Source organism: Octopus sinensis, linkage group LG19, assembly GCF_006345805.1.
Source record: "Octopus sinensis linkage group LG19, ASM634580v1, whole genome shotgun sequence".
NCBI lineage: Eukaryota > Metazoa > Mollusca > Cephalopoda > Octopoda > Octopodidae > Octopus > Octopus sinensis.
The window spans coordinates 39,165,039-39,184,175 of NC_043015.1; the positions used below are offsets into that span (position 1 = coordinate 39,165,039).

A 19,137-nucleotide genomic window follows, 5' to 3' on the forward strand; every position below is an offset into this window, starting at 1 on the left:
TGGCTACCGAATAATTGTCACATATTACATTTACAGATATATATATATATAATTATATATATATATATTATATATATATATATATATATTATATATTATATTAAGAAAATTATTGAAAATAACAACAGATCAATATCATTTATTTTTCAAACTGGAACAATTTTAAACAGCATTAAATAAAAACAGCCACCTGTGTATCATACTTAACGTTATATACACATTTGAAAGATAATGTTTGAGAGAAAATTTCTTCATAGACTTATTAAAAGAAAACAATATATATCGAATACATAGTAAATGTGTAAATAAGTCTTCTATTAAGGCAGGGATCTCAAAAAATCAATCCAGTCATAAATAATAGTTTAATATACACAGCTTTAAAACTCCCTTGGAAAGGAAAAAAGATGGAAAGCTACTTGGAGGATTCGAACCACGCATCTACTGTGACCAATCCCGCAGTGAGATGGAGGAGAATTCCACGGGTTGACTAGCATCTCTGCTGTTGGTTAAATATTAATTCACAGACATTAGTTCACTTGAGAGAAAACTAAATAATTAAACTTATATAGAGGGAAAAAAAGACATTTATATTTCTTATTTTGACAGTAAAATTCCTTCAGAGTACACTTGGTGTTATCGGTAGCACGATTGCTTGGTAAGTGATAAATTCTTGGTTCGATTCCTGTAAAACCATCCTTTCTTTTAACCAATATTATGCCGTTTTACAAACACACAGACACACACACAGACGATTTCTGGGGGCATAAGCCAGAGCATTCAATGCTAAAAATCGAAAGCATATAATTGAGACAGGGTACATACAACTTTCTGTCCGTCTCTCACTCTCTCTCTCTTTCTCTCCCTCTCTTTCTCTCAAAAAACAAAAAGAAAGAAAAGAAACAACGAAAACATTTCATTTGTTGTTTGCATTCATTTATGTTGAAGCAAGCATGGCGTGTCTGGCATTCATGCAGGAAACACCGCTACGTGTGTGTGTACGTGTCTCTGTGTATACATACGCAATCCTTTTTATATGCACACACACACACACACACGTCTGTATACGTATGTCTGTGTGTGGAAGTAAGTGTATTGACATCCGAGTCTACAAATAAATCTGTGAAGCGAATAATTTTAAACACCATTACTGAATTAATGTGATAATCCAAATGATAATACGCATTGTACGCTACTTCTGATAATAATCCTTCCTACTACAGACACAAGGTTTGAAATTGTGTGTGGAGGGAATAGTCGATAACATCGACCCCAGTACTCAACTGGTACTTATTTCATCGGCCCCGAAACGATGAAAGGCAAAAATCGACCGCGGCGGAACTTAGAAGGTAAAATGCTGCTAAGCATGATTTATTATTACGCTAAGAAGCAGTGCATGGTACCAGAATCTTCGACTCCACTCAAATATAACAGACTCCTTCACATCGTTGTTAGAATATCCGTATAAATGGCGTTAAGAACGTCTAGTTTGTAATGGCATCGAACCCGCATACGTTTTAATAATGAAGTTAAACCGACTAGTGAAGTCGTTTAATACGTGTGTTTCAGATTTGCGTAATAGGTAACAGAAAATGCATCCATTACGTAAACCTTCCTCAGTCAAAGGATTTTCAAATATGAAAGAATTGATGGAAATATATATATTGAAATATTTCCATCAATTCTTTCATATTTCTAGCAAAAACTGTCCGACGAACGGCAACGTGAAACTCAGAGTAACAGGTTTTGTGGAATTTTCTGCTGCTTTAAATAAAGCATATTACTCTACCACTGGTATTTGAGTACTCATTTTTTTCCACTTGTTTCACATTTATGTGTTTACTCTCCGGTATATTATATATATATAATATATAGATATATATATATAAGTATATATATATATATATATATTGATAAAAACAGGAGACCCTCGATTTATGTAAATAGAGGAATTTATTTGTAAATGTAATATGTGACAATTATTCGGTAGCCAAGATAAAACTCCGAGTTTCGGATGCCGAGGTGGAAATCCACCGGGCATCGGAAAAACGCTATGATAACGGAATTTTTCATAGCGTTTTTTCCGATGGCCGGATAACTGAAGAGATGGTGGCGTGGATTTCCACCTCGGCATCCGAAGCTCAGATTTTTGTCTTGGCTACCGAATAATTGTCACATATTACATTTACAGATATATATATATATGTACACACAACACATCTATATATATATATATATATATATATATATATATATATATATATTATATATAATATATAGAGGGAGAGAGAGAGAGAGAGAGAGGAGAGAGAGAGAGAGATGTGTGTGTGTGTGTACATATATATACATATGCATTCATAAATACATATGTATATATTATATATTATATATTTGTGTGTGGTGGTGTGATGTATTGTATGTCTCCCTCTATACATACTTATCCCGCTAACTTAATAGCCAACTCTAGCCACACATATATATTGAAATATTTCTATCAACGTACGTATTTGTAAATAATATATCAGGAATAGAAAATTAAATTATATACATACATCCACACACACACATCTTAGCATATGTGTGTGTGTGTGTATTATATGTCTGTCTATATGTGTGTGTGTGTGTGTGTGTGTGTGTGCGTATGTTTTTGCATATATGTGTGTATGCGTTTGTATGAATTAGGCAAAAATATGAATATCCACTTAAGATACATACGTTGACACACAAATATAATTACACATGAATACTACATACGTTTACACACACACACACACACACAGAGGCAGAGAGATTGTTGGAAGTGTCATTTATATATATATGCAGATGCATACATATGCATGTGTATGTGCGTGCGTGTATATATAATATATATATATATATACACATACACACACACACACACACACACACACACACACACACACACACACACACATATATATATATATATATCAAGTGTGTGTGTGTGTGTATGTATGCGTGTATAAATCATAGATCTGCGTTAAAATATTCGTTTATATATGCATTCGTACATACATACAATATATATAATATAATATATATTATATATAATATATATATATATATATATATGTTTTTATTGTATTTTTAAAGCATCTATCTATAGCAATACAAACAATGTAGACATTTAGACAGCATGGAAATATATATACATACATACATATATATATATATTATACACCCACGCCCACCCACTCATGCACATGTGTACTGTTGTATCAACATCCCCCACCCCCATTTTATGTATCTAGTCGAGTTATGTGCACTGTATGGTATTCATGCATCTATTTAGATAAGCATGTAGATGCCTGCACCCCCTCTCTCGTTCTCTCTCTCTCTATGTATATATATATATACGTATATATATATATATATATACGTATATATATATATATATATACATATACATTCATATATATATATATACATATATATATATATAATATGTTATATATTATATATATATATATATATATATATATATATAATATATATATATATACATATATATATATATATATAGTATATAATATATATAAACGTAGACAAAACTAACGTGATGAAGTGATGAAGTGGATGTTGCAATTTGGTTTTGAAGAAGATTGATTAGATTAAATCAAAGTTATATTTTCTGATAATTCAAAGTTCAAATTGGAAAAGGGAAGTCAGAGCAAGTTGTGACGCTACGAAAATAAACAAGAGCTTTAATCAGCTCCGAAAATGTACTGTTTATTTCGCTTGATTGATTGTTATGGTGGAATCTTGCTTGAATTCTTGACTGGCAACTATCTTGTCGTTTGGTCTGACGTCCAATAAACACAAAGTTAAAGGTCAGGTGTTTCGCAAGAGTAGCAAGTTTTTCGAGAGAGAGAGAAGGCTGCTGGCCCACACCAGTTCGAAGCAGAGGCATGGTAAATATTTGAATCCGGTAATAAATCATATCAACTCTATACAATGCCACAGCGACCAGTCTGATCCGTCAACATTGGTGTAAATAATCGTTTATTAAGGTCTGGCTTGTACCATTTATTTAGACTAATTGAAAGCCAAAACTATCCACATTGATCTAACCAAAGTCAATAGAACAAGAAAACAAAGCTAATTTGGAAGAGAGAAGAAGGGGAAAGAGTGTAAATGTGAGATAATAAAGCAAACAAACGAACATTTTCTATTTCTTTTCATAGCTCTTTCTCTCTCCTCCCATCTCTCTCTTCTTTTTTTGTCCCGGGAATATTGTTAGTACAGTGAGAGAAATCATTTGCATGGGGCTGTGTTTGAATTTTTCGTTGTTTTGGCATAATTTTTCTGAATGTAGACGTAAATCGGCGTCATCTTTCTGAATATAGACAGCAAATTTCTTATCTTATTTGGATGAACCTAAGACGCCAGTGAAATATATTTGTTGAGATGTATCGTCTGACTCAGGTTGGTTGAATAATGAGAGCGAAGTTAGATAGCGAGGGTAGAAGAGAGAAAAAATCGGAGAACATGGCCGCTCTTAACTGTCAAAGTTATACGATTATTTTTTTTTAATTCAAGCAAGATAAATTGTCTTTTTTCTTAAATAAACATGGAATAGATTGCATTAATAAAGGCAAACAATATTGCCAAAGGTTATAGTCACTCTAATTTCTTGTGATGTCACCTTCATATTTATGTATCTATGTATGTATATATGTATGTATATGTGAGCGAGAGGGAGAGCCATGCATTCACACATGCATATGTATGCGCACGCTCATGTGTGTGTGTGTGTGTGTGTGTGCAATAAATATATTTGATATTTATTTGGATAAGAATTGGAGGGAACATTTATTATGTTGTTGTTGTTGTATTTGGTGACGGTGTATTTTCCATAAATATATATTTAAATATTTTTGTCATTCCAAGATGAAGGTCCACTCAACCAGTTTTCATTTACTTACATAACCATCGCTTGATATATTTAATTCCATATGTCTAGGTTAATTATATCAAATATCTCACTGATGAACGAGGGTTTCTTCCTAATATATCTTTAAAAAAGGACATCGTCATCGTTGACGTCGTGGCCATAAACTTCACCACCGCCACCGCCACCACCACCACTACCACCACTACCATCGCCATCACCACCGCCGCTGCTCTCGCCACCACAGTTGCTATTATCAATGTTTTACAACTGTTAAGTTTTTCTTTCATTCTCACTGACTGTGTTTCGTGTCTCGGTTAGGAAGGGGCTAAGAAAAGGGGCCAATGCGGTGACCTTCCCTCATTAACTCAAACAATAAAATTAGTCCTTTTTTTATCCAACTCTCAGTAACAGAGAGACCGCTGTTATTTGAAACCGGAACGTTTCTCTTACTGCCTGGCCACCCACGTGGTCCCATTCTTCATGGAAGATCCCTCATTAACTCAAACAATAAAAATAGTTTTTTTTTTTCCACTCTAAGTAACAGAGAGACTGTTGCTATTTGAAACCGCGAAATCTCTCTTACTGCCTGGCCACCCACTCAGTTCTGGTCCCATTCTTCATGGAAGATATCATCCTAACTAGATGATATCACTCCAGTCAGATATTTCTCTGACATATTATAGCCATTAGCTATTGACTAAACAAATATTGGTTACCAGAATATATCACCATGGCAGTATATCGTCGTCTAAAAAGACAATATTAGCAAGAAGATATCACCATGATATTTTATCATTTTAATGACATATCTCTGTGTCACTTTGTCAAACTAAAATATTATCTTTCTAACCCACCACCTAATAATATATGGGCGAAACGATAAAGAAAAGCAAAGCAAGAAGAGAGGAAAAAAAGCGATTTCGCGTGAAAAATAGTTTATATATTTTTTAACGAATCTATTAATTTGCCACAGAACTTTTCCGGAGATGAGTCAGGCATTTGAGAAACATATTTTTCTAATCACACCAAAATCAGCGTTAGAAACCGCAAACATCTATGTTTCTCCGCCCCCATATTGGATTTTTACCCCCGCTATTTGTTGTGCGCATGCGCATTCTCTTTGAATAAATACATGCTTTATTCAAAGCAAAACTTGATATATAATTTCTGAAGTAGGCGTTTATTTCAGAATGTTTGCGAAGAATAACTCTTAGTTTGGTGTGATGGAATTACGAGAATTATATTTGGCTTAAAGTACAAGTCCCGAACATTTGTCTGGATTGAGACTTGGAAACAATTTAAATGTGGTCTTGCGTACGAAAATTACAGGCAAGATCTGTTTGGGATGACCTATAAATGCTTTGACCCCCATCACTCTCTCATATCTATCTATCTATCTATCTATCTATCTATCTATCTATCTATCTATCTATCTATCTATCTATCTATCTATCTATCTATCTGTCTATCTGTCTATCTATCTATCTATCTATCTATCTATCTATACCTGTGGACTGAATCTTTGTTTCGCTTGACAGTTCATTCGACCAATCTGGTGTTAATAATCTGTCAAACAAAATTTGAAGTCCCAGTCAACATGAATTTGAATTCAGTAAATGACTTGTTATTCTTAGACTCACTTTGAAATGAAAATCTCAATTTAGCAATATATATATATATATTAAATACACACACACACACACACACACACACACACATATATATGTGTGTGCTTTTACCTTTTATTCTTTTACTTGTTTCAGTCATTTGACTGCGGCCTTGCTGGAGTACTGCCTTTAGTCGAACAAATCGACAACCAGGACTTATTCTTTGTAAGCCTAGTACTTATTCTATCGGTCTCTTTTTGTCTAACCGCTAAGTTACGGGGACGTAAACACGCCAACATCGGTTGTCAAGCGATGGTGGGGGGACAAACACAGACACACACACAAATATATACATATATAAACACACACACACACACACACACACACACACACACATATCAAAATAAGCAACAAGGATATCCAGAGGTAATGCAGTACGATCGTTTCATGCAGCTCCATTTTATTGAACAATGTAACCATTTCATCAATTTAAATGCAAAGCAACCCTCAGCTTCAAAAAGACATAGAAATTAATTAAATCAAAACAGATGGACACATTAGTATAATTTTACTTAACATCTCCAAGAAGTTAGGGAGAAGACAAATAACATGCTGCCTTCACTTCAGCTTAGAAGCTTCTAAGCTGAAGCGAAGGCTGCATTATACTAGTGTGTCCATCTGTTTTAATTTAATTTAATTCTATATCCTTATGCAGCTGAAGATTGCTCTGCATTTAAATTGATGAAATGGTTGCATTATTCAATTAAATGGAGTTGCATGAAACGATCGTACTGCATTACCTCTGGATATCCTTGTTGCTTATTTGAATTTTAATCACCTTATTTTGAAATTGTATGGATAATACCGTGCTAAATTCTGGTGCCTCAACTTAAGTACCATATTCATCTGATTATATATATATATATATATATATAATATATATACGACGAGCTTCTTTCAGTTTCTTTCTACCAAACCCACTCATAAAGCTTTGGTCGGCCCGCAGTATGGTAGAAGACACTTGGCAAAGGTGCCACGCAGTGGGACTGAACTCGGAATCATGTGATTGGGATGCAAGCTTCTTACCACACATGCCTATACATACACACACACACACACACATTCTAGTTTCGGTTGAACCCATTTATTGACGGCAGCTAATATTAATAAACCAATAAGTTTAGAATCAAGATTCCTTGAAAAGGTTGCAAGACGCAACGAAAATTTTAGGAAAATAAAAATAAGGAATAAGTGGCAATTTTACCGGTGAGTGTGTTATATTATAAGGCACAAAAAGAAAATGACTCTCTTCAGACACAACAGAATATGCTTCAACATACAAACTCATATAAAGAATCTTGCAAACCAAATCCAAAAACGAAATTTAGAGTTAAAGGATTTCGCGAAATTAGGGGTGGCAGATTAATGTGAGGTGGGGTAGATTAATGTGAGGTGGGGTAGATTAATGTGAGGTGGGGTAGCATAACTCTGTGGCCCAAAATTAACAGACCCCCACCAGGTCTAAAGAACTCTTTAACATTTGGAACTGTTTTACCATTTAGTGGAATCAAATTTGGAACAGTTTGATTGGAGAGCGAACTCTTGAACCAAACATCCATGACTGTCTCTTTGTCTATGCCTCTCTCTCTCTCTCTAATATATATATACATATATATATACACAAATACACAAACATACATATATTTGTACATATTTGTACACATATCTATGCACATCTATACATACATACATATATATATATATGTGTGTGTGTATGTGTGTATATATATATAGATAGATAGATATGTATATACGTATGTATATACATAGATATACATACGTGTATGCATATGCGTGTCCATATGTATGCGCATAGATATGTGCAAATATATATATATATATATATATATATATATATATAGAGAGAGAGAGAGAGAGAGAGATGTGTATATATATGATATACTCAAATACACACGTTTATCTTCTCACCCCCTCCCTGTCCGTTTTCCCCTGTATACATTCATATATTTACCCTCCACCGCCTCTCTTTTCCCTCTTCCCTTCACTCCTTTTCCCTGTCCCCCTCGCTACACTTTCTTTATTTCCCCCCCCTTTCTTTCCTCTCACACACAACTCTCTCTCTCTCCCTTCCCCACCTTCCCTCACACAATCACTGCAACCAGCGCCGTCGCCGCTGCCCCCAGAAGCTCCGCCATTACAGCTGCCGCCACAACCGCCTCCGCCGCCACCGTTCATACCACTTGAACCCGCCGCCCTAACACAGTTCCTGATGAATATTTAACCAATTAATCAAAGCTTTAGGGTGAAACTGTCAACAGATTTCTGGTTGTGAGTGGTTTGGAGACTCCGCTTACAGTCACTGTCATACAACAATATCAACACTCCGTTTACTGTCACCATCTTACAACACTATCAATACTCCGCTTACATTCACCATCACACAACAACGTCAACACTCCGTTTACAATCACCGTCACAATAATATCGACACTCCGCTTACAGTCACTATCTCACAACAGCATTAACGCTCTGCTTACAATCAACATCACACGACAACAATATCAACACTCCGCTTACAGTCACCATCTCACAACAGCATCAACACTCTGCTTACAATCAACATCGCACAACAACAATATCAGCACTCCGCTTACTGTCACCATTACACAATGCCAAACACCGTTTACAGACACCATCTCACAACAATATCAATTCTCCGCTTACAATCAGCATCACACAACAGCAATGTCACCACTCCGTTTACAATCACCACCACATAGCAATATCAACACTCCGCTTACTGTCATCACCACAACAATATCAACACTCCGTTTACAATCACCATCGCACAACAATACCAACACTCCGCTTACAATCACCATCACCCCTCACATTAACAATATCATGACTCCCCTTACAGTCACTATCATTTAATCTTATTTGCTGCTAAGATTAATTTAATTGCTAATTCTACTGGCCACAACCCCCTCCCCTACACCCCACCGCACATCTCCCGGCGGACAACAGCAAAACACACACACACACACACACTAATACGTACCCATATCTCACAAACACACGCCTACATACACATACACACACACACACACACCGCAGCCTTTTACTGTTTATTAACTATCAAACGATCGTAATCTTATTACGCTTGCACCATACACAGCTGTCGGCACACACACACCAACCACACACACACACACACACACACACACACACACACACAGATGCACACACAGAGATGCACAAACCTACGTATTCACATGCACATATATGCGTATAGCTACCATAGATACATACACACATTCGCTTCCGTACACACTGTTTCATAAGCATTTAAACACATATGCATACAACACACACATATATATATCCGTATATATATATATATATATATATATATATATATACATACATATATATAAATATATGAATATATATATATATATATATATTATAATATATATATATATATATATATACACATATATGTGTGTGTGTGGTACGTACACACCTAAACATGCACACGTACATATAGAAAGCCATACACACATACATATACATTCCGATTCACATACACAATAACACACACACGTATGTATGCGTGTACGTATGTTCACACGCACACATACGTAAGTACATACCCAAAACACACACACACACACACATATATACACATCTCACACACACACACACATGCACACATCTCACACAGTCCGGTCAATTTAAGTAATTTATTAATAAATCCATTATACATTAACAGTTTCAAATGAAGACAAATGTTTTAAAGCGACAATAGAAATTTTCACAGTAAACCTGTTATTGTTTTCACATAAAGAACATCGGAGAGACATTAAAATGCTTCACACCATCGCCGCCGCCGCCATCTTCGTCGTCCTTCTCCTCTTCCTCGGACTGTCCGCCATATTGCTGCGGCTCTTCTCTCTCTCTGTCGACCAATCAGTGTGAAATAAAGTCACAACTAAAAGTTTACACAAATCGTTATTGCCTAATGTATAATGTTGACTCAATTTTGAAAAATATTCTCTGATCAAAGCCATTCATTTATTCATCGATTACACCTGCTTTTTCGTTTTCATATTGTTTTCTATCACATCGCTCAAACGAGCAATCACCGCCATCACGAGTACGACCATCGCCGCCGCCACTATCGCCACCACCGCCGTCGTCGCCTCCACCACCACCACCGCCGCTATCGGCGTCGCCACCACCATCACCCCCAGCGGCACAATCACCGCAACTACCAGCATCATTGCCACCTAAACGCCGTCACTTCCTTCGCCACCGCCACCATCGCTCTCATCGCCATCACCATCGCCACTACGACACCACCACCACCACCATTACCACCACCACCTCCACCGCCTCCACCGCCACCACCACCACCACCGCCGCCACCGCCACCGCCACCACCACCACCACCATTACCAGCACATCACTGCTTTTATACTTACACATCATCCTTACCGCACGATTACTGCCACCACCACCACCACCACCACCACCACACTACAACTTCCGCCGCTATTCCCCCCCCCCGCTAACACGCAACCCTACACCACCACTATCTCTAGTACCATCAACGCCACTACTTCTATAACCACATCATCACCACCACCACCACCACCGTCACCGCCACTGCCATCACCCTCCCCCGCTAATATTACAATGATGAAATAATATTCTGCAATATACAACCGTTTGGGTCATCGGAAATGTCCTTCGGTTAGCAGCGGCGAAATGGCACTTTGAAACAAATGCACTGAAAGAGAAATTGTTGTGGCAAACGGAACCGCCATTTTCTTCACACTGTCAAGCAGGCTTCTGTCAGCCATTATGGGGAATGCGAATCTGTACTCACCTTTTTGCATTTGACTCTCTTGTTTTCGACACTTAGCTCGGCGGTTCTGGAACCAGACCTGTAAAGATATTCACATTATTACAGTGGGCCTCGTGTAAATAACCCCCAACTTTCAGATTTCCAGCTAAACTTAATTTATCTGTTTATTCCAGCACATTGCTGCCTTTATTAGATTAGCTTCAGTTTTTCTTTCAAATTTCTTTGTGTGTCTAATCGAGCCTCGTGGCTGATACCCAGTTGGTCAATTGCATTAGTGGCATCGTTCACGCATCCTGCTGCAGATTGCCAATGTTAACACGACTAATCCCAGATGGGTTGTTGCCAGTGTGAATGTACAGTGTAGTGTGTGAAATTTCAATTTGACGATAGTTGTATAACAGGAGAGGAGATTGTTTGAGTGAGTGCCTGCCGACGTCCGACTCATTATAGGCTTGCAAGGAAATTAAACAACACAAACAACGACGACAACCCCGACAACAACAACAACAACAACAACAACAACAACAACAACAACAGCAGCAGCAGCAGCAACAACAACAACAACAACAACAACAACAACAACCAACAGAATTGCGACTGCAACAACAAAAAGATGGATGAACGCACATTTTTGTCGTTTTATGTCGTATTTTTTCTCTTCTATTCTCTCCATGAACGAATGTTATTTAGGGTAAAGAGAGAAAATATAGTCACAGGAAGATAATAAAGGGACAGTGGAGGATAGAATAAGAGAGGAAGGGTCTGATGTGGACCCTATAAACTACTGTGGCTGTAAATGAACGTTTAAGGGTCATTCGAATAGTTTTCCTGTAATTCGGTAAAAAGAAGAAAAAAATCTATCTTACCGCCCCACCCCCAATTACTGTCAGAAAAAATTCTCTCTTCGACTCATCATACAACGTTGAGTTCTTAGATATACAATATTAAGCGAGGTGATGTGGAGGCATGCATGCCAGAACGGACATAAATCAGAAGTTTAGCATTTTTAGGGAAGAAGAATGTTGAGTAATTCGTTTTGGATCGTTAAATGTGTTGTCTCCATTTAGGGCTGGGTGGGGAGTTGACGTGGTGCTGTTCATCCGTCTCCACGTTATTGACTACGGACAAATTTCAAGTGAGAAGACGTGTGTGATAACAGAACTTGTAATGTAACACCACTCAAATGTGGAGTGTAACAGAAAAGTAACAGGCCAACTGTAACACCACTCAATTGTGGAGAGTAACAGAAGAGTAACGAACTAATTTGTAACACCACTCAAATATGGAGGGTAACAGGAGAGTAACAGACCAACTTGTAACACAACCCAAATGTGGTGTGTAACAGAAGAGTAACAGACCAACTTGTAACATCACTCAATTGTGGAGAGTAACAGAAGAGTAACAAACTAATTTGTAACACCACTCAAATATGGAGGGTAACAGGAGAGTAACAGACCAACTTGTAACACAACCCAAATGTGGTGTGTAACAGAAGAGTAACAGACCAACTTGTAACACAACTCAAATGTGGAATGTATCAGAAGAGTAACAGACCAATTTGTAATACCACTCAAATGAGTTTTTGATGTGACAACAGCGACTGTTGTAACATGACATGATATCGTATGTCAAAGATGTAACTGCGTATGAGATAGTGAGACATGTGTCTGTAGCTACATGTAATAGTGTGACGCAGATATGACTGTGTAAGAGATAGTGTGACATGTAACTGTAGCTATAAATAATTCAGAGCATCAAAGATGTGACTGTAACGTTAATGTAAGGTAGCCATACAATCCGCTGTGTCAGAGATGTAGCTGTATGAGATAGTGGACACGTGACTGCAACTTTATAAGATAGTGTGACACAGATGTAACTGTAGGCGCAATGGATGCTGCCCACAGGACATGTTTCTCTGATTAAAACTTTAACCGACATAAAGTTTCCGTGGCCTTAAATCACATTTGAGTTCAAATTTTACCCGAACCTTCCTGTGACAGGAAACTTCAGTCAATAATATGGACTCAAATGTAATACAATCGACTCCAATGGCCGGTGGTGGTGGTCATGGGTGAATAAACTTCTCATTTTAATTAAATGCCTAGCTTCATTTCGTATATTGGCTAATTGCTAATTTAAGCTAGAGAGAGAGAGCAGAGGGGTGAGAGAGACGAGGGTAAGAGAGTGAAAGAAAGAGAAAAAATAAGGGAGAGAGAGAGGGGGGAGAGCAGGGGGGTGTAAATGTAATCAATTAAAACAATTAAAAAGCCCGTGTGCAAGAATTGTTAATTTCCATTTGAAGTTTAATGTGATCAACACTTTACCTTAAGTGGACGTTTTCGCAGAGTTTTCATTGCAAATTTTGTCACAATTAATTGTTTATTTAATCAATATTTTGCTTTTTAATTTAAACTAATTATTGTTTCATTATATCACCAGAAGACTCTCTCTCTTTCTCTCTCTCTCACACACACACTCTCTCTCTCTCTTCCTCTCACTCCCTCCCTCTCGATCTATATACATCAGTGTCCAGGCTCTCTCTCACCTTCTCCCCTTCTCTCTCTCCCCCTCTCTCTCTCTTATCAGCATTTTCAAAACACAGTTTCAATGTTTTACCGATTCTCAAAAAATCATTACAAAACACATTTTTCCTTCTCAAATCAAATGTCTAATTTATTAATGAGTTTAGTTTTAAAAAAAAAATTAGCAAGATTTAAGTCATTGTACAACATTTAAAGTATTTATGCTGATTATTATTATTATTATTATTATTATTATTATTATTATTATTATTATTATTATTATTATTATTATTATTATTATCATTATTATTATTATTATTAATTGAGTAAGTATCGATTATACAAAAACAGTTCCAATCAATTTTAATGAGAAACCAATCAACTTAATTATTTTGACCATCTTTGAAAAATTGACAGCAATTCCAAGCACGTGAGGAGGACATTATGTCCGGATGTATAATGTCCACTGGGTACCTCTAATAAATGTAGGTAATGGTCAGATGGCCTGAACCTGATGTCTCTCTTTGTTTGGATTGTGGTCGAATTAAATAGATGTAGCCATTGGTCAGCTAATCTGGACACGATGTTTCCCCTTGTTGGTATTATGGTCATGCAGTTAAAAGGAAACACTGTCCGAATTCTGACCATTGACTACATCTTTTAACCTTAACTACAACCCAAACAAAAGCTGATAGGACCAGGCTGTCTGACCATTGGCAAAAACTTTTTACTTTGGCCATTTCAGTTATATTTTCAGATATTGTTTCAACCGGAAGTAATTATTTTTGTAGATTGTTTACAACAGAAAAGACAAACATATACAATTGTCTGATATACACACACACAAACATATACATACAAATATACATACATATATACATAGCTGTTGGAAGAGCTTCCACGTGGTCGCTCGACTTTCGGGAATAGAAGCTAAATCCCCATCAATTCACATCATACCATCTAAAAAACTGACATATAGACTAGCGTATTCCTAGATATATTATGTCTAGAAATAAACTGGGTTAGAATCTTTTTTTTTAAACCTGATATTTATTCTACTGGATTCTTTTTTGTCGAAGCGCTAAGTTACGGAGACGTAAATACACTAATACCGGTTGTCAGGTGGTGGAAGGGGACAAACGTAGACATAAAGACACACACACACATAAATTTACACTCGTACGCACACATGCATATTCGACAGGCTTCTTTCAGTTTCCGTCTACCAAATCCACTTACAACGCTTTGATTAGCCCGAAGTTATAGTAGAAGACACTTGCCCAAGGTGCCACGGAATGGAACTGAACCCGGAACTACGAGGTTGGGAAGCAAGCTTCTTACCACACAACCCCATGATCGACCAGATTATCGGATGTTGTTATACATCGCTAGTCACAATGCTGTACTCTTTCACCACAACTTTCTCTCACTCTTTCTTCCTGTTTCTGTTGCACCTGTATTTCAAAGGACCGGCCGTGTCACACTCTGTGTCGTGCTGAATCTCCCCGAGAACTATGTTAAGGGTACACGTGTCTGCGGAGTGCTCAGCCACTTACACGTTAATTTCACGAGCAGACTGTTCCGTTGATCGGATCAACTGGAACCCTCGTCGTCGCAACCGACGGAGTGCCACGATATGCATACATAAATACACACACACACACACACACACACACACACACACATACACACACACACACACACACACACACACATATATACGTATATAGATAGATAGATAGATAGATAGATAGATAGATAGATAGATAGATAGATAGATAGATAGATAGATTCATGGCTTAATCATAGGAAGAAGGTCTTGATTTTTGTAAGATTTCCTACGATAAAGATGGGGTGAGAGAAGGGCTGAAGAAATCTCAGCTTGTGATTTGACCTCAGAAGAGAAACAGTGTCCAAATACAACAGGGTGGACTCAAGACACCCAACTTTGGTCTGGTGATGGTGGTGATGACGAAGACTGCTACCCAACAACCACAATCTTCCAACCCGGTTAACATTGACATAATTTTGCTCTCAGAGTTTGATTCAACATGAATGTATGGCAGCAGACATTTGCGCCAAGCTTTCGTACTCTAGAACTGAACCAGAAACCCCAGGATTACACAACGAACTTCTTACCCACACGACCATATCTGTTCACACACACACACACACACACACACACACACCACACACACACACATACATGCTTACGAACACGCACACACACACACACACACACAAATACATGCATACAAACATGCACATATACACACATATATGTACATGCATGCATGCTAGTGTGTGCATGTGCTGGTTTGTATGCATTTGTGTGCGTGTGTGTGTCTGTGTGTGCCTGTGTGTGTGTGTGGTGTGTGCATTTCTGAGTCCATTGTACGAGTGTAGAGGTTATCGCTATTGTTATGTATTTCATAAAATTCCCAAATGGTTGACTGGGAAGTTCCCATTGATAATGAGAAACATCCTTCCACTAGGCCCTCCCCACCCGCACATAACCGTGCTACATCATCCAATGAACGTGTTTGTTCCTTACTGAACGCCATAATTGGAACTGCTTCCAGTTTAAACGCAAAACTCGCTGGAATCGGTAAAACCACTCTCTATAGTCAATAGCTTCATTTTCTTTCTCTTTTTATCTTCTTTCGCTACGAAGAAGAAAAATCGCAAGAATTTAGTGTGTTGCTGTCAAACACAATAGTTTTAATCTGATTGGAGCTCAAATACAGTGGCAGAACGATCACCAAGCGCCTGGACAACAGTTATCCTTCTTTTAAATGAAATTAATGATTTTGATAAGAAAAGCCATCGCGAAATAACTTTATTAAATTAGTTGAAAATAAGGAGACAACTTATATAGATTTAATATCGATAAATAGACGGTGTTGATTTTAAACCAATACAGAAATACGTCTATAATTGAATTTATTAAGTAGAAGAGTGAACCCACATTAAGATATATTACCAGATTACTATATTAGCGTTTCCCCTAGAGACAGGCGAAGCGAAAGAAAGGATCTAGAGAGCTGCTGAAATGTGTTGTGAGCAGCGCTCTTACGTACGATCGACCGCCAACATGCCTCAGCCACTCGCAAAGCGTGCTGTAGCTTCCTTTTTGCATTTCTTTAAATCGTCCAATTAACATTCTAATTGCAGAATTATTTGAGGCGATTATTTAATATTTTCCTAACGGAGCATTAATCATGGCTCGCGCGAAGTAGCTTTTCTCTTCAGCCGAACGCCTCTTGCAGACTCATGGACGTTGCTAGCTGTCATGGCGGAGAGTGAACGACGGACCAGACGATGGGAGGTGTGGGAAGAGTGAGAGTAGAAGGAGAGCAGCCGCTGATTGATTGCGCAGTAGTTTTATTCTGACAACATATAATATCAGATATAATTTTTGTGTATGTCGTCAACAGTACATATTTTAATATTAGCAATAAAGTAATGTTGCTGAGCTGTTGTATTTATTTCATTTATTTCATTTATTTATTTATTGTGTCATTGTGCGCGGGTTTGGACGAGAGGACAGTCCCGTGAAAGTGTGACCGTGGTGACAAACTCTGTTACATTTTATTAGCTCTGACAGCCCCTTTCACCGACCTCGTCGTCTGTCATTGGAGTGTTAACGCGTTACCCGTTTCAAACCCTAGTCTTTCTCCCGTTCGGCTTTGTGCCAACTCTGGGACCATCAAACACAAATAAAGCAAGGATGTTTTAAGATTCTGTACATTGCGACGCGAAGTCAAGGCATGGATGTGACTATTTATGTGTATATATATACGCATGTGTGTATTCCTGTATATGTATGTATGTATGTATGTATGTATGTATGTATGTATGTATGTATGTATGTATGTATGTATGTATGTAATTCGGCGGGAGGACTTAAACGACATGCAAAGGTACATGAAGCCCAGTTACAACTACAGCCGGCTATTACCAGTAAAGGTTCTAGTTGCCAATTTTGTATAAGACATTGTAGATCTTTAACTGGGATAAAAAGTCACATTCGATCACAGCACCAATAACAGTTAAGCTTCGTGCAATGGCCATACTCGATAACGAGGGGGTAGCCATAATGTATGTATGTATGTATGTATGTATGTATGTATGTATGTATGTATGTATGTATGTATGTATGTATGTATCTTCGCTTTTAATTTACTGAATTCTTCCTTAGAGAAGGATTTGGTTTCTAAGAAACGAAGCCCAATCGATAAAGTTTGGATAACAACAACGCTTTTAAATATCGAACTTTCGGAAAGTCTTGGATATTTATAAATTTCGTATTAGCCGGTCTCTTTCTTGGCTCAAGAATCCTAGTGTCTTCAGACGGTGACTTAAGCATTTACTGGCATCACTAAGAGTGCCACTGATTATTGGTATGTTTGTAGGTTTGAAGGTTTTGAAGTAGTTGTCCATAAGTATTCCCTTCATCTGCAGAGTAACTGTCCATTCTCTATCACTGTACATAATATTTTTTTCTGTCCAATAACATCAAGTCTGTCATATTTGGCAGAAGTTTTGATGGGAATACCCATTTCAGTTCTCCTTGTCCTGAAAGATATACATCTATTGGCAGCGGAAATATTTTCCATGAATTTATTTGACGGTAAGAAATTATCATAACTAAACACATTGTTATTAGCTTCTCTAAATATGTTGTGTGGACACCCCCAGACGATGAAGTAGACTAGCCCAATACGTAGATATAGAGGGAGAAGTCTAGACGTCGTAGAAGACTAGCACAGGAGAGTAGCAGTAGAGAGTCGAAATTGAGTAGTTGAGACATCCGAACGTGCGACATAACGTTGGCGACGAGGATTTCGTAGCTCACACAGCCACTGTGTAGGATTGCGATATAACAATATGACCTTGGATATTGGCCGTAGAGGAAGTTAGGATCTTAGTAACATTTTTGATGGAGTAACTGCTGACCCCATGCACAACGTCATTAACAGAAGTGTGACACTTTCGGTTGTGCCTTGGTACCTTAAGGGTTTCGCTGTCGCTTTGTCCACTTATGACTATCTCTTGTTTTGTATAATATAATAAAAAAAAAGTGACGTTCGAGAAGCGGTGTGATGGTCACGAATCGAAGAGAGGCTGAACTTCGTGGCAATATTACCATCGTTTTGCCACATTTGTGGCAAAATGTGAAAGCAATATATAGAGAAGGGA

At 37.5% G+C, this 19,137-nt stretch overlaps 1 protein-coding gene across 1 annotated transcript in view; it reads right to left on the reverse strand.

Moving 5' to 3' along the window:
* The window catches only part of LOC115222050 (short stature homeobox protein 2-like), a 16,176-nt gene extending 4,607 nt beyond the window's left edge, over positions 1–11,569 (reverse strand). The window contains exon 1 of the mRNA XM_029792155.2: positions 11,435–11,569. Within this exon, the coding sequence (XP_029648015.2) occupies positions 11,435–11,444 (10 nt within the window). The 5' untranslated portion in view covers positions 11,445–11,569. The remainder of the gene's footprint in view (positions 1–11,434) is intronic.
* Between the last annotated feature and the right edge of the window lie 7,568 nt (positions 11,570–19,137).